The sequence below is a fragment of the Cnephaeus nilssonii genome (assembly GCF_951640355.1).
Source record: "Cnephaeus nilssonii genome assembly, chromosome: 7".
In the NCBI taxonomy this organism is placed as follows: domain Eukaryota; kingdom Metazoa; phylum Chordata; class Mammalia; order Chiroptera; family Vespertilionidae; genus Cnephaeus; species Cnephaeus nilssonii.
In genome coordinates this window covers 55219388-55237739 of record NC_137078.1, presented here as the reverse complement: position 1 = coordinate 55237739, position 18352 = coordinate 55219388, and the positions used below count along the sequence as shown (strand labels likewise).

Below are 18352 nucleotides of genomic sequence, written 5' to 3'. Positions count from 1 at the left end.
TCTTTTAGGAGCTTATCTTTTCTCTCCAATACGCAATTCTTCTACAGCCTAACAAATGGGCTTACCGCCCTTTGCATATAACATGTTATTTCACAGCTTTTCACAGTAGAAAAATATGGGTGTTAGTCCTGACTTTCTTACCTGAAAACCAGGTGATCTTGGAGAAGTCACTTAACTTCTGAGGTTGTCTCCCACATACTTCTGGTCCCAACCTGAATTATTATTCTATTCCGAAACATTTTAATTTACATGTTAATAACATCTTCCATTTTATAAGGGTATTCTCCATGTTTTTAATGATATTTGGCACTCTTGGGATCTACCTGTACCAGTGGTTGGCAAACTCATTAGTCAACAGAGCCAAATATCAACAGTACAACGATTGAAATTTCTTTTGAGAGCCACATTTTTTAAACTTAAACTTCTTCTAACGCCACTTCTTCAAAACAGACTCGCCCGGGCCGTGGTATTTTGTGGAAGAGCCACACTCAAGGGGCCAAAGAGCCGCATGTGGCTTGCGAGCCGCAGTTTGCCGACCACGGACCTATACCATGAAGTTGGAGCTCTTACTTTGAGATTCACAAACCTCTGAATTCCATGGATGACTTTCAGGGCTCCGGTAGAAATATGAATACAATATGTGTGAATGGGGCCTGTGTACATTTTTCTCCCGAGGTTGCGATCCTTGACCCAAAGTTAAGAACTACTGTCCTGAAGTAATGAAAGGCCTGTGGCAGCATCCACCTGGCTCCTTGTTTTATACACTCGGCCCTGCTGCCCACCTTTCTGGGCTTCTATGTTCTCTCCAGAACTCACATTCCTCTTCTCTACTCAAGACCAAGAATAATAATAACTCACCTTTATTGAGCATTTATTATGTACCAAGCAATTACTATGTAAAAGGCTCATGTATTCTTCTAGTTTAATCCTTAAAACAATCCTGTAAGGGTGGACTACTATTACCTCTATTTCCTAGATGAAGATAATAAAGTATAAGGAAGTTCAGAAACTTACCAGAGGTCACATAATTTGTAAGTGCCAGGTTGGGGATGCAGCCCAAACACTTTGGCTTCACATAATAAAATGAGGCTGCCTTTGAATTATTTCTTTGCTATCAGATAGTAGATTGTCACAAATTCCACTTTTTAAGACTCCACCCATAAAGACTCTTTAAAAAAATTACTTTCTCAGAAGTGAGTTAATCATTTCCCTGTCTGTGTTCACCGGATACTTTGGACACTTAGCACTGAACACACTGGTGTAGTTTTTGTTTCTGTATCTCTGACGTAGACTGTGAGCTCCTAACCTACTAATTATTTTGAGTGCATCTTGAGTATATTTACTGTGCCTGGAGCTGTGCTAAGTATGAAGACACAAAAAGGAACAAGTACAGTCCCTGCTCTCAAAATCTAGTCTTGCAGAATAAAGAAAGGTAAAATAGAAGGGTCATGATGTTTTTTGAAAGTGTATTATGAAGGACTTATCTTTGTATCTTAAATCCTAAGTAAAGAACACGTCAGCACATAGTAGAAGCCCAATAAATGAAGTTGGGAAGAAAGGCTCAGAAGTTGGACTGTAAAATTAAAAGATCTACCGTCCCTTTGTGAAAACTCTTTGGTTATTTATACACTGACTCACCTAAAAACTGCTTCCTGTGTTGGTGTCTATGATACATTTTTTAATGTCAGACTAAAAATACACTTCCAGTACAGCAACCCTGTCTGCCTACCCAAGGACTAGAAATGAACACAGGGTAGCACGTAACAAAATAAAACACAAGAAAACTCACTCATTTCAACACTAAGCTCACCCAATAACAAAGGGGTGTCTTCTAAAATGGTTCACACGTGAGGGTCCCCAAACTCACCTATTTACAAAGCTGAAGGAATGAGATTTTTATAGAGCCAAAGGATTTTCAGTGAGTCATGGACTCTCTGCAAAAGAGAGAGTAGCTGGGATTTTGGGGGTCGTCTAGAATAATTTCCCACTCAGAACAGGAAACCACTTCACAGCACTATTGATATGCCTGGAGCCACAAGATCCCCTTTACTTGCAACCTTCTATTTCCCAGCTTGGAGACTTGGGACAAATCAATTAACTGCTCTCATCCTCAGTTTCCTCATTCTGCCAGGAAGAATTGTTGAGAGGATCAGATGAAATACAGGTAAAGCTGTCTTAAACATAGATGATTTGGTTGCAAGTAACAGGACTTTACCCACACTAGCTTAAGCAGAAATTAGCTGGAGGGATATAAAGGTATCTCAAGGAACTCAAGGACAGAAAGTTCTGACAAGCTTGAGGAAACAGAACCAGGAAGAGAAATCTGCCAAGAAGGAAGTCATCACCTGTAGTTGATCATAATTACACCCCATTTCCTTCATCTCCACTTTCTTTTTGCATCTGGTTTCAACCAACTTCTTCTGCTTCTCCACGTATGTGGTGAGTGATGGCTGCCCAGAGAGCCTTCAAGACTTCTCAGTTCAAGTGCTAATGAAGGTGGGCCTAGAAACAGTGAACCCCAATTTCCGAGAAAAAGAGAGAGAGGAATCTGATTATTCCCCCTTGGGTCAAGGGCCCATCCTAATCCAATCATCTGAGGTTAGAGGGCTGGTCCAGTGGCCAGCTGCTCATTCAGTAGGAGTGGTAGAAGCCCACTTTTGAGGGAGGGGAGATAGGCAAGTTCTGTAAGAAAATGGTGTGAGGCCAAAGCAAAGACAACCATCAACATCTCTTGTACAAAAATACTTGGTAGCCCTGGCTAGTGTGGCTCAGTAGGTTGGGGTGTTGTCCCATACACCCAAATGCCATGGGTTCAATTCCCAGTCAGGGCACATACCCAGATTGTGGGTTTGATCCCTGGTTGAGGTGTGTATGGGAGGTGACCAATTGATGTTTCTCTCTCTCTCTGTTTGTCCGTCTCTTTCTCTCTGTCTCTCTCTCCACCCACCCTTCTCTCTCTCCATCCAGGCAAGCTATCACTGTGGTCATCATCATCATGACCACCCCCCACAAACAGCTTCTGCTTGATTACTACCAGTAACAAGGTGCTCACTACTTGAAGACAGAGCCTTTTCATTGCTGAACAACTCCAATTATTAGAACTCGTTTCTATGTGACAGCAACTTTTTTCAAAGATACTAAATTTAAATATTTTCAACTTTCCCCAAACCTTACTTTTAAAGAAAACATAATTTTGCTCGTCAGGTTAGGCCTGAGCTTTCCTTTGTGGTAATAATATGAATAACCAGTAAGGAAGAAAAGATATATTCATTGGACAATTATTTTAGGAAACAATCTAGACAAGAGTAATTAAAAAACCAGAACCTCTTCTTCCTTTAAAGAATTTCTACTCCCTCTACTATTAACATCAGCTTACTAAGGCCAAAGAGGAACTGGAATCATTTCTGGCATCAGGGTGTAGACAGTAAGTAGATGATGAAAGAAATGGGTTGTTTTTTCAACGTAGAGTCCCTGGCACTTTTGAGGGTAGAATTCTGCTTTGTTTAATAAAGGATTTTTTCTTCCCCATCTAACTTTCTTTTGCTTTGGAAAACATAATCCAGAAAATAATTTTACTTCATATTTCCTAAGGTTACTCACAATAAAAGTATAGTTCCCCATAAAATAACCTCACATTAGCTATGTGATGGCTAGCTGCATTTAAATAGTAAAAAGAAAACACAAAGTTAGAAAAGGAGGTAAAAACACAAAAACACCTTATATATACTGGAGGCCCCATCTAGGAATCTTCTGCTGCTGGCTGTTTTGCTGTTCACATTTCTCATTGATGTCACCAGGCTTTTATTTTAGTAACCAGAATATACTTATTATGGATGCAAAGAGAATCTCCCCATTTATATTCTAAACTCAAAGCAGGAAATGAGACATGTGGGTGATCTGCAGCTGTGGTACTATAAACAGGACCTGCCTACCTCCTAGTCTAGGTTTGAGATTACACTGCAATCCCTGAACTAACTACAGATTGGCAGATTAAAAAAAAAAAAAGAAAAGAAAAATACACTATTTTAGAAAGACCAGAGCAACTTCTGTCCAAAAATTAGAGGCCTCTATTTGATAGAAGGCTCACTGACCTGTACAGTATAGTATACTTGTTGCTACGTACCATCCGCCTACCTAAATGGTTGATATACAACAGGAAGATTCTGCTATGTCTCCAGCCAGCTGTGCTACAGTGGGCAAGTATCGCTGGTTGTAAGGTTTCTTCGTCTGGTAAATTAAAGGACCAGTCTTTAACATTTGGAGGTCAAGCACCTATTTGGAAACCTGACAAAAGCCACAAACCTTCTAACTCCCAAAAGTCATATAAGTTTATACAACTAAAATTTTACATAGTGTTATCAGGGGGACTCACTTGGTCCTTGGAATCTACCCATAGACTCCTGTTTGAAGATTATTAGACCAGCAGTTCTCTACCGTTGCCTCCAGTGCTCAGAGTCTGCAATTACACAGCCAATGCTTAGTAACAATGACTGCAAATTATTCAGCACCATAGATGAGTGTTTTGTTAAGACTAGAGACCAAGCCAATATGATCTACTTTCCAATGTTAAATTGACCAGTAAGCCAATGGACAACTGGAAGGAGGTAGGAGGGGCTGGATATTAAAAACATTAATAATAATATAAAATCTTGGGAAAGTTCTGGAGGAGCCCAACTCTGTTCCTCAATTGGATTTTTAAATTTGGAAATACAATGCAACACCATCAAACTAGATAGAGAGATCCAGACAGCTTTATAGTGATACTGTCCAAGTGAAGGGCTTACAAATCATCACACCAAAATAAAACAAAGCCAAAGATTCCCACATTCCCACCAATATAAACATGCTCACAATGATTAGTTCCAAAGTTATACCTGAAGATTCCCTTAAAGGGAAAGATATTCATAAATGAGCGTGAACAAACACAATGTCCCTAATCTTCACTACTCTGGGTTAATCATGAAAATATAGTGTTCTCCCATGATTTTGGTTTCTTTCTATTCCAAGTCAGTAGGTAAGACTAATTCATACAAGTAAATCCTAAGTTCTAGCCTTCATTTGAAGGGGACACAGGACTCCCAAAGAAAGAGGCCTAGCCACTTAAATCCATCCTGAATACTGACAACCTCCCTTTATCCACCACCACAAACCCCACTCTTTTTAAGTCTCCTTGGTCATTCTGGTATATTTTGAGGTTTTGGGGCTTATCTTTTTTTTTTTTTTTTGAGGGGGAGAAGTATGAGGGTAGAAAGAAAAATGTGAAGTTTTTATTTCTGTTCACATTAACTCTGACTGAGGTAGGTAAAGACACTTAAAAGGTAACTGAAAATCTTGGTGACTCTAGCCTATGAGGAAAAATATGTAATCAGAAATGTCCTTCTTATAAAGAGAGATAATAACATGGTCATGAATCAAAGAAGGTCTCTGCTTGGGGGGAGTGGGATGGTAGAAGTCTTTTTCTCAGTAGTTGCTTCAACATATTTTGTTAAAGAGGATTATCTGATGAAGCATGAAATTCCAGTCATGTGAATACCATAATACCAGTGGTCTGTCCCATCATAGCAATTGTAGTCTGGTGATGTATGGAATCCTCTGCCCCATTCAGCTCTCTTTGTGGATGCTTCCCAAGAAATATGTGAAAATGAATTAAGAACCATAACTCTTGCTGATGGCCAACAATTAGTTCACAAAAGGATTCCCTGAGTTTCTTCCTTCTGTATTTCACCCCTGATAATTTTGGATAATCTGACCGTTTATTTTTACAGTTAACAGATTGTTCCTTTATTTTCCTTGTTTTCATGAAGTATCTACTTAATCCCATAAGAGGGGCACAAATGGAAGAGCACAACCACTTCATAAAAAGTTCAGCAATTTCCTCCCAGGACACTCAGCCATCTAACTTGAATGATATCATCCTAATTATTTTTTTTTTAGAAATAAGTTTCACAGCAATTTTTCAGTTTGAGCAAAGAAAAATCACTCATCATTTATAGAAATATGTAATTCCATCATTTTATGTAGTCATTTGCAATAATGAAACAAGCCAGTTAGACTTAATATTCAACTGTAGAGTTTCAGCGCAGGGCTCAAGGCAAAACAGCTTCATTACCTAAGAAGAGAATAGACACGCTGGCTTTCCCTACTGCATACCATTTATAGTATTTCTTCAGCCTAAGGGATTTTTAGACCTCTGAAAATCTGAGATTTACTACTCAACACAGCAATCCATCTTGAGGCTTTCTGCCAATGAATCTCAGTATTTCTATTTCAACAGTCTGTAGATTTGAAAGCTGTGTTAAGACATGTCAAAAAACCCCCACAAACGTCTTTGATCTCTGCACCCAAGTTCCTCAAAAGGAGCCCCATGGAGAGTCTGAAGTTATGCTAAGTATGTGACTTGCAGTGATAATCAGTAAAGCAACATTCCATTACAAGTGGGCACCATGTTAGCAAACCTAAGCCTATATTTCACGAACACACACATAAATTGAGTGAGTGACTGATAATACAGTTTAAAATGAGTGAGATACACCCACTCTAGAGGATATTTATTTTCAAGTACAGAATTTGATGTTACAGAAAAATCTAAGCCCATCACATATATAAACATATATTTTTTCCCAGTGATTAACCTACATCCAGATGCCAGATGTTTAGGCTGACATTTTTCTGACACCCTTTATAGACTACTCACTCTCCCTCCATGTCCTAACTCTTTGGAGTAAAAGTGAAATCTATGTCCCTTGCAATTCTACAGAAACACCACAAACTGGTTAATCCCATGCCTCTAAAATGTTCAGAAAAAGTCATCACTGACCCAATCATAGATTTCCACAAATAGGTCTGCTCAGAATTTGTAACTGGTATTTGCTGAAAGGTCAATTACTCCCATTTCTAGGTATCTAAGTCTGGATTTTCTTCAATTGACCTTTCTTCCCTGGATCTTGTAGACTATTATTTTAAAATTATCACCACTTAAAAGTTGAACTGGCTAATACTTTTCATACTTATCATCAAATGACAATTGTAGGTGTTAAAAATGTTTATACTTAAAAGGTGAAAAGTAGGGGTTCTGTTTAAAATTACTTTTTCAAATGTGGGTTACTTTTTTTGCATAATATATGTGGGATGTCTTCTTTCCCAATTACTAAATATAATATACACAGTCTCTTACCACTTTTATCACTATGAATTACCCTTTAATGTCACCATTTTCCCTCCAAAGGATCAGCCTGATAATATCTTAAAATTGATTAAACAATAACTAGCTTTTAAATAGTAAGTCTATTAAATACTTTTCTAGTTTCTAAGGGTTTATCAAGATCTCAAATCCTAGCCAAAATGCTTAAATTAAAAAGCTTAAAGGAAATAAACATTTAACCCAAATAACTAAAAGTTATTTAAAATATAGAGCCCTCAGATTATTGTATCTATTCAAAGGCCCTTTAAATATAGGTAAACACTCTGACTATATATATATATATATATATATATATATATATATATATATATATATGAAATCCCAGCTTTAATTTCACAATCCAAATGAGAAATCTCTTTTATATTTGGAATTTGAAATTCATTTCATAGACTGCCTAGGAAAACTTAAAGAAAAAATAGGATTGGTCCTGACTTTTCCTTACATTGGAGATAATATTGTTACAGCTGAACCTTTGATAAATAGGAAGTCATCCACATATAATAGGATCTTGTTCACCATGCTCCCAGTCTCTTTTCTCCTGCCCCATTTATTGCTGTCAGAAAGACATCATCCAAACAATGATAACATATAAAAAGTGGACATGCAATCTCATGCATTCCTAATATGAGTCAGAGCAAAACAGATCATGTCTTACAAATATTATTATAATTAAAATACATGTATGTATATACATCTATATCAGTGAGCAAAGACTTACCATCACTCTTAAATCTGTGTCTTCATTGTCCATAAACAAAAATATAGAGAATAAATTTAAGGGAAAAATATTCCCACAAACCCAACATGTAACCCTCTCATATTAAAGTTAATAGCCTCTACTCCCTGCTCCTGCTAAAAAAAAAGTATTTCTTTAAATCTGGTTTTCTTGAGGTTCTATGATTTCAGCTATTTTATACATCTACTGACAGAACTTTTAGTTATCTATCTTGTCAACTTTTCAGTGTGCCTTTATTAAGTGCAGGACCTCATATTACAAGAAATTTAAGGATTTTTTAAAGATAAGAAACTTTAGTAATATCTTTTTCTACATGAGGATAAAATATATCTTGGAACCTGAATACATACATTCATACTTCATTTATATATAGAAATATTTTATAAAAGCATCACCAACATAGGCATTTTTGATGTTTAAGATTAATATTTGCAAGTAATTTATCTGTAAAGTTATTAAGGTATATAAGTAATAGGTTCTGACCACCAATTAGGATGTGTGTGTAGAGAGGGTATGCAGGGTGTGTGAGTGGAGAGGGTATGTGGAGTGTGTGTGTGTGTGGCGGGGGGGGGGGGGGTTCTCCACACTCCAATAATTCTTGAATACCAGCAAGGTATCCTACCACTCAACTCAATTCTGACACTACCTGGAAATAGCATCAGATTCCACAGATTAAGGGCTTAGTCCCACAAGAACAATCCTCCACTACAGATGCCAATCATAAGCCCAGATTGTCGCCTGTGGCTTCTGATGGACTGGCTGTAAATCAGAGGTTCCCACGACCACCTCATGGTGTTCAATTAATTTGCTAGAACAGCTCACAGAGCTCACTAGATTACAGATTTATTTCAAACGACATGACTCAATAGCCAGATTAAGAGAAACAATGGGCAAGTTCCCAAACAAAGGAGCTTCTATCCTTGTGGAACTTGGGGTTCTGCACGTGGAAGTGTTCTGGTTCCCCAACCTGGAAGCTCTCCAAAGCCCCTCCTTTTGGATTTTTGTAGAGGCTCCATTACATAGCCACAGCTGATGAAATCACTGGCCATTGGAGATTGATTCTACCTTCAACCTCTCTTTCCTCCCCAGAAATGGTATGTGTGTTTGTGTGTGAGTGAAAGTTTCACTCCTCTATTTATGGATGGTTTCCTTGGCAACCTGCCCCTATCCTTAGGTGTTTTCTAAAAGTCACCTCTTTAACATAAGCCCGGTAGTGGTGTGGAAAGTGGCTTGTTATGAATCACAAGACACACATTTCACTTTTATGACTCTGAAGCATTTTTAAAATCCAAGAACAAGAGCCCAAATACAACAATAGATGCTCCCAATGCCTTTATTACTTGAAATTCCAAGGGTTGGAGGGGCGGGGCTGTGAGCCAGGAACTGTGGACAAAGACTAAATGTATATGAGAAGTATTTTTGGGTCATCTGAATGACCAAATATCTATTCCCTATACATCACAATATTGCCTATTCCTCTCATTATAGCATATATGTTTCTCTTGGTAGGTTTAAGTGTCTGTTTCCCAACCACCGTTTTCCCTAATCCCTTACAAGGACATTTTTTTGTTCAGTCTTGTATCCTCAGTACCAATTGCTTAACACAGGCATGGGACTTAAAGTTTGAATGAGTGAACAAATAAATGTGGTATAAAACCAATCAATAAGTCTATATACAAGAGAATGGGACAAGGGAAATACCACTTGAATGCTTCCAGCTGTTGTTCAAATCTAGACCTTTATATCAACTGTTCCTTCTCCCTTCTAATTATAATGCTCTCCTATTTGTCCCCATCCTCACCCCCAACTCCTTGTCAGGGTTTTCACTCTTTAATAGTCACCTCAAATAAGTGCGTGCGTGCACACACACACACACACACACACACACACACACACATACACACCAAGGCAGCCTTCCCTTTCCTTGCTCTAAAACCTTTTCTTTATGCTCCTCAGCCTCCTGGGCATACCTTAGTCACAGCACCTATCACACCATACTGTAAAAGATGAAAGATTTATGCAATCTAAAGAGATAGCAGAGTATCTATCATACCATACTGTAATGATTGGTTATTTCCTAGTCATTTACACTTGAAGGATAGTCTTCATCTGTATCTGCATGTCCAGCCATCAGTACACTGCCTTGCGGTAGTGAGCACTCAAAAACATTTAGAAGTAATGGGTAAAAGAGTAAATGAATGGGAAGGGGAAAGTCTACATTATGGAAAAGTATCTCAGCATAACTCCTTTGATAAGGTGTCAATCAGATACATACATTATTTCAACTTCTAAACAGAGAAAATTAATATGACTGCATATTAAAATTATTGCTTATACAGGAAAATTACAATTAGAAAAAGTGCTTTAATTCATTGGAAGGACCCAGGCAGAACTATCTTCAACATTCTTTCTCCCTCTCACCCCTGATCCCGTGTCAGTAAAAAATGCTTTTTTCCTTCTCAACTTAGGATTCCCTATGCTATCCCCAGATGCCACACGTGCATCTCCTTCCCAGAAATCACCCAATGATCTTTTCCTCCCAAAATGTGTATATGCCCCATGTCCTCAGAGTCTTGAATCACAACTGAATAAGCTCAAAAATATAACCCAGTTTTGTGGGAAAATGGGTGCTCAAGAATTGATGTTCTCATTTTGACAGATTTTTTTTTCTAAGGCAATGGCTTCACTCAAAGCCCCGTGGGAGGGGAAAAAACATTTGAAACATGGGACCTTTCAGAAATCCTCTAGTCACTGCAGTGGGGTGAGCTCCCTCGTGGCACCACAGAGGTGAAGGTGTGAATGGGCCATTTGGCATGTGGATTATTTTGAGCTGAAGGCCATGGAGACCTAGCAGATTCAAGAAAAAATTTTACCACTCTCTTAACTGCCTAAAATAATTTAGATAATGAGTGGGTCTAGCACAGAAAGAGAGCTTAATCAGAGATAACTTTTTTCTCTGAAAGACTTACCTGCATGGCAGGGCAAACTTCTAATTACCAAACATCTGCTTTCTCATCATCCTGCGAATTACCCTATCTTCCTGCCCTTTGCAGCTCTATGCCTCTCATTCCTCAGCTCAGGATGGCATGTTAAGCTTTGATTTTCCAACTTGCCCTTGCGCCTCATATCTTTAGGGCTCCCATACATATGAAATTAATTTTTTTCTCCTGTTAATATGTCTTATGTCAATTTAATCATTAGATCAGCCAAGGGAAGAGGGAACACTTCCCACCACCTGGAGAGTTAACGAAGCTTGGTGGGTAGGGCAGGGCTGTGAAGCCAGGCTGCCTGAATTTGAATCCACTCTCCAGCCTTCTGAAACCTTAGGCAACCTCACTGGTGCCCACGTTTTTTTAACTGTAAGGTGAAATAAAAGACCTACCTCTAGGAACTGGTGGATTGATAATTGTCTGCTATTAATATTATCATTTTACTGTTATTAGGAGTAGCTCTGAAAGAACCTGAAGAGAGAAATTCTCCAAGTTCAGAGAGGAAAAAGGAGAGTGCACTTACTGATTTGGTTGTTCAGCTTGAATGCAATGTCCAGCTGCAGGATAAACAGCATGAATTGGAACCAAGGACTCATCTCCATGAAGGGGAGAGGAATGTGGACAGAAAACACAATGTCATTGGCTCCTATTTCCTTTGGAATTGCTTCATCGATGTCTCGGATTTTGTGGCAGTGGTTGGGTCCCCAAGGCACGAACCATTTTGTCTTGTGATGGTTTTTACGAACATCCACACATTTCACTGACAAGTAGGACACAGCCGTGGTGGGTCCTGGAGCTGAAAAGAAAATGTTTTACTATTTTAGAAAAATCATCCACTGAGGTGCTCATTTCTGACTAACATTCTTTTCACTACCGTCTTCCCTCCATTGTTTTTGTACTGCCTTCTATAATTTGGGATCAGTAATACCTATGGATCTCCCAAATCTTGGTGAGAATCCTTCACTGACCTCTGTAGGTGTCTTAACGTATCCCCAAGGGCCTACCCAGTGTGTTTTCCATCACTGGTATTTATTGAAAGAATATATTTGTAATCTTTTTGGTTCAGTTACCTCCTCATTCCAAAATGAATGTCACAAAAATGCCCAGTGCTTCAGTTTCCACCTGCCTGTGAACTTCAGAGCTCTGGGGCTTCATAGACCAGTGTCTCAAGTCAGAAGACCTGGGTCTGAAACCTGCTTAAACAACTTCCTCTCAGTTCATCTTGGGTAAGCTGATTAAATCTATAGTGGCTTCAGGACCTTCATCTGAGAAACAAGATGGTTGGTTTCTAAGATTCAACCAAGATAGCTGGTTTCTAAGATTCTTAACTCTAAAATTTTACAAAACTGCTTTATAAAATATATATTTTTTTTATTGATTTCAGAGAGAAAAGGAAAGGGAGAGAGATATAGAAACATCAATGATGAGAAAGAATCATTGATCTGCTGCCTCCTGCACGTCCCCTACTGGGGATTGAGCCCACAACCTGGGCATGTGCCCTTGACAGGAATCGAACCCAAGACCCTTTAGTCCGGAGGCCAAGGCTCTATCCACTGAGCCAAACCAGCTAGGACCAAAACTGCTTTTGATTGAGAGAAAGAACTATGTTAACCTCAGGTCCCCACTTAGAGTGGTACCTTTCAAAGGATGAGAACTCAAACATTGATACTTCAAAAGTGTACAAAATATAATCCACGCATTTTAAGAGAGAACATTACATTTGAACAATGTAACATTGAAAAAACACTATTTTGTGATTATAAAATGATTACAATAGAGATTTTCAAAATATAGACGTTTTCAAATTTGAAACAACATTTACCCAAAATCCCACTGGGATGTAACCATTATTAGAAAATATCAAAATACTATCTTTCTTTTCTATGAGTGTATAATTATAAAAAATTTATACATGAATTAAATTGTATGACCTTTAAATACATACTAATATTAACAACAAAAATTTTACAAACTGGGATCATGCCATACATAGTTTTGTAGCTTTTCCTTCTCACTCACTTCGAGAAGCAGAGCAGCACAGTGGTAAATAATACCAGCTCTGGAGCCAACTTGCCTGATGTGAAATCCTGGCTTTCTCATTCTCATCGCGTCACCCCTAAGCCACACTAGGGAAGTTTTGGGTGATATTACTAAATAGGTTTGTGTATTATTAGTTTTATCATCTCTTCAATGGCAATAATAATAGTACCTACCTCTCTGAGTCATTGTGTACATGAAACAAATTAGCATGAAAAGTACTAAGAACAGTGTTTGAGTATATAAAAAGTATGAAACTAACATTACTTATTATATTATAAATAATTTCTCCATAATTAAACATTTTCAACTAGCAGTTACAAAATAATCACATGATATGCCAAATTGAACTTACCTACACACCCCTTAGTGTGTAAAGGTTGTCTATAAATAAGAATAATTCTTTGCCTGATAGTTTTTGTTTCTAATTCATCTTAACATTTGCATCTGCTGTCTATATTTTAATATAGAGACGATCCAAATTTTATATAGAATCTCTTTTCATTTGTTTTTTTCTATGCTTTTTTCCTTAGAGAAACCACTTTACCTCCAAATTCTAAAAAACAATCTCCTTTATTAACTTCTAGTTATTTTTAACAATTTTATTTTTTTAAATATTTAAATAGTTGATCCTTCTGAAATTTGTTTTGATATGAGATGAGGTGAGGTTCTAGATTTTTTATTATTTTTAATATTGACATTATTCTTTACTGAATAGACTTTCATTGACTTATGACATAACTTTATCTTATGTATAACAATAGATGTTTCTGGACAATCTGCTCTGTTTCATGTATTGGATGGTCAAGTCATGGCCCAACACAGCACTGTTTTGAATTCTGTATGTTGACGGTATGTATCAATATCTGACAGAGTAAATCCCCTCTTTCCAGTCCATTTCAAATGTATGTCCTATTGCTGGGATTTTCATTGAAATTACCTTAAGTCTATAAATGAAAGTGGACAGAATAAGCATCCTTTCCCAACATTTAGTGTTCCCATGCAAGAACAATGATTGCTTCTCCATTAACTGGTGTTCATTTTGACATTTCTTTCATAGCTTTCTTCATGTGGATTTTGCCAGTATACTATCTTTTTTAAAATCAATTTATAAAAATGTTCTCCTAAAGTTAGTAGTGAATGAAAAACATTATGTAAATTATGTTTTACGTGCATGGTTTACATATGTTTAATTCTGTAAATATATTCAGTATACTGTTCTTTCAGACCTGTTACCAGCAGAAATCGTCTCTTATTTAATGGAGAAATATGTAAAGCAAGAGGAAAGTCACATAGGAAGCAAAAGTTTGTGTTATTAATATGTTCTCTACCTCTAATGCTCAGATACACATTATTCTATACCTAAATATCTATCCTAAATTTTGAGTGGTAACATGTTGTTTGCAGAAAGTGTGACAATGCCTAATGAAAGGTACCCAAAAACCCAGCACTACTAAACTCTAGCTAAAAGTCCTTCAATGTAGAATCCTGAACACTGCAGCCTGGAGTCACCACTAATCCATGCCAGGGCAGTTTTTCTTTAAAACTCAAAACTGTATCACAAAGACATTTTACACCTAATTCATCTTCAATCAGACATCTGGCTTATTATTAGAAATATGAATCAATCAAATTTTGGTTATCCTGACTCAGCTAAATAGCCCACTGACATTAAAAAGACCAAATGGAACATTTAACTGAACCCTTTTTAATGTGGTTGGAGAAATAAACAGGGAGACAAAAGTCACGAATTCTATTTTTAGCTAACATGCTCAAACTGACTATTTGCAGCAAAAAATAGTGACTACATTTTAAAACTTCTATTCTTCCAAAATGAACCTAACCTTTTTTCATTTTTTTTTTCCTTTTGAAAAACAAGCCTTTCCCTCCTTGGACCAAAATGAAAAATAACTAGCTGAGTTCCTCAGCTAAGCTCCAAAACCACATTCCAAACTTAATAACAGAGAAGCTGAGCACTTTACGGGCACAAAGGCTGCATTTTTAATGGACACAGTGAACGCATGCCTTTATAGCGGCCTGAATCATTTTCATGCTTTCATTAGTCTAGTGTTTCTTGCATAAAGAGAAAAAATCCCAAGAATACTAATATTTTCATAAAGGTCATGACAATGAACTTGGGAGAAATCTCAAATGCATCTACAACTACACTATGAGAATCACAAACATTTTCCTTTACTTGAATAAATTAGTCCTCTGGACTCAAAAACCTTTGTCTAACTTAAAACCTGAAGACAATTTAATATTTTCAATGTTTCTAGTAGTGTTCAAAAGGCAAAATACTTATATTGTTGGAGAAAGTAAATAGAAATTCTGATACCCATAAGTGGACAATAAATGTTTCCCCAGTAATGTATTTATACCTCAGGACAACTTCCTACTCCCAGATGTTTCTTTATGTAGAAAGCCTATCAAAATAAACTAAAAAATAAAGCTTATACCTAAAGGCTGGTTGTCTACAGTAGTTTCATTAAATTGTAGCCAAAATTGTGACTACACGGATTACAAAACACTGTCTAAAATTAAAAGAAGTTTGATTTGTCATTAATTTTTTTTAAAGTGTGATGGATTTTATTGTAAGAGAACAGAGTGAAATGAAGAAGTTGAAATTACCTGCAGCCTCTGAAAAAGCTACAGTCAACTAACAGGTAATATGCAATGAAGGCCTTACTTAGAAACAGTGTGGTTCTAGGGATTAATAGACTGTGTTGATTTAAGAAGGGGCTGGATGGATTCAGGTCAACAAACTGAGTCATGTTTACTCGGGTGAAAGCTAAAAATAACCACTCCTCAGTAGTCCTAGGATAGTAATGCAATACCACCCAGCTGCCTCAGCATACTTTATAAATGTCCCCTCTATCCACCCGTAGCATTTACTTGAAAAAAGTGGGCCAAAACTTACCTCTACATCAGTACAATTTAATAGACAGAGCAATCTAGCCAAAAATGAATATGCCCAGGCACTGTGGATGGATTAACTTCTAGTAGGTTAAGACAGCATTTAGCGTGTGCCCAGAAGTCATAAAACCACCAGCTACTTCATTGAAAGCTCTGGCCCATTTGAGTTCAGGTCTCTTTACTATGTCAAACATAGGGCTTTTTTTTTTTTTTCTTTCCTTATCTGTATTGGTACACAGAATTTTTGGCCTCCACCTCTCTACTATAGCACAAAAACTGTGAAATGTGATACTACATGACATTTAATTTTAAAATGATATGAAATCAATTAGACTTCTAATGCAAGGTTGTGAAAAACTACACAAACACAATTTGAAGCCTTTGAAAATTCAGTGGCCTCTGCACATTACTAAGACTCATACTACATTTACCAAATATGTCTTGAGTACCTACTATGCACTAGGCACTGTTAGGGGGTGAAGTGAACCTAATAGACACCAGCCATGTCGAATGTACAAATAATGGGGAAAACAGACAGAAAAACAAATAATTACAGGAAGAAGTAATTATAATTGTAATGAATACTACATTTATCCTGACATTACATGAAAAAGGACAAGAGTCAGATATTTGGGAGGTAGAGAAATTGAATTCTTGAAAATGAGGCAAAAATTCCATTCCTCATCACAATGTGACCTTGAGTAAAAATGTAAGTGAACAATGACTAAACTCATACTTCTTTTGGAAGAATATTCATTGACTCCAGTCAGCTTCCTGTTATGTCATCTCAAATGGCAGTCCAGTTTACAAATTACTATCTAGCCAACCACTACCACTATCATGCTCAAAGTTGAGTCAACATCAAATCATTAGCCCCTACTCCTTCCAGAACCTGTAATTAAAGAGTTGGACAGAGATGCAAGACTTGGTTGCCTCCTAGAAAAGTTAAAATTAAAACAGTATGTTGACATGACACATGGTCTACATTTAGGCCAACACAGACTACTTATTTCTTTGCTTTATTCAAGTGAAAAAGACTCCTTTGGCAATTATCTAGGAGCATTATTATTATGTGAGCACTGTGCTAAGTAAAGATAGAGACAATGAGAGTCCCAGACCCCGAGTTGCTCACGATCTGGTGTGGGAGGCTGAGAAGTTGGCAGAGAAGTACATCCTGATTGAAACTTGCTCTGATAGAGGTTTGTACAGGATGCATCAGTGGGAAAGGGGGTGGGGGTGGGAGAAGCTGCTTGCAGAAGGCTTGGGACTTAAGGTTTGTACTTATCCTTGAAAGAGAGCAGGTGTTTGTTAGCCAGGGGGGAAAGGGCGACCGCCAAATGGGGAAGGTTCTGAAGGAGACCATGTACTCCATCATAGGATACCTAGGAAATCACAGTAGGTTCTGCAGATGTCTGTGTCTGAGCATTAGAATGTTTTACAAAGATCACCTAACAGGTGAAGATGCAGCACCACCCCTAACTTTGTTTCAGCTCTTTGCTTTCTCTAACCAGGGGCATAGTTCTCCTAGGGAGCTTGGGTTCTGCTCCCAGCAGTCTCTGCTACAGTCTGTAGAGCAACATGAAGAAGAAATAACAAACAGACCTGCAAAGAGTTTTTAGATGTGGGGTCTTTCCTTCTAAGACACCTGTCTCTCTGTCCTGGAGGAAAGTTTTCACAAGGCGAGACGTGAGCTCTACTGGAAAGTGGAGAAGCAAGAGCGGGTGGTGGGGAGGGAATGGAGAGGCTCCACCTCTTATTCTAGCAACTGAGCCTCCAAAGAGCCTTTGAAATCTAGATGGTCAGAAAACATCCTTCACCTAAATAACAAAAAGAATGTCTGCCTTTAACAAAAATGATAAAGACTAATCTGCTTTGGACTACAAGGGGAAGGAATGTAGAGACCAGACCAGTTAAAAGGATAACGCATGTTTATGAGCATTAATAATCATCCTGCAATGGCTAGCAGATTCATTTTGCTACTGACTCAAGAGGGAGGTTGATTTAACTCTTAAACCCTAGTCTCAGTTTAAAAACTTCTATCATGATCTCTGGATCTGAAAAAGCATGAATGCCTAATTTATTAATCTACATTTAAAATAATTTCCTCTACTCCGTTCCCTAAAGGTCTTGGGTTACTAGAAAGTGACTATTAGACTTTATTTTTTAAAAGAATTGAGGCTAATTTTAAAAGAAAGAATTAATGTTTGGGGCTTAAGACTTACATGGCCTATGTATATATCTACAAAATTAGAGAACAAAAGCAATAGTTGGACAATGTAAGCCCCCACAACTTTCACCTGAACTATAAAGCTAAGTGACTCAATATTCATTTCACTTTGTAACGTAGAGAAAACTTCTACTGCCTGGCTATGAATGGTATTTATAAGATTGTATACAGTTATTCTCTCTTATTCACAGGGGATACGGTACAAGACCCCTGGTGGTGGATGCCCAAAACCGTCCTATTTGGCA

At 37.6% G+C, this 18352-nt stretch overlaps 1 protein-coding gene across 2 annotated transcripts in view; it reads right to left on the bottom strand.

The window, feature by feature from the left end:
* The window catches only part of WLS (Wnt ligand secretion mediator), a 99966-nt gene that overhangs the window by 47850 nt on the left and 33764 nt on the right, over positions 1-18352 (bottom strand). For both annotated transcript variants that reach the window (XM_079777486.1, XM_079777485.1), the window contains exon 2: positions 11451-11723. In XM_079777486.1, the coding sequence (XP_079633612.1) occupies positions 11451-11529 (79 nt within the window). In that variant the 5' untranslated portion in view covers positions 11530-11723. The remainder of the gene's footprint in view (positions 1-11450; positions 11724-18352) is intronic.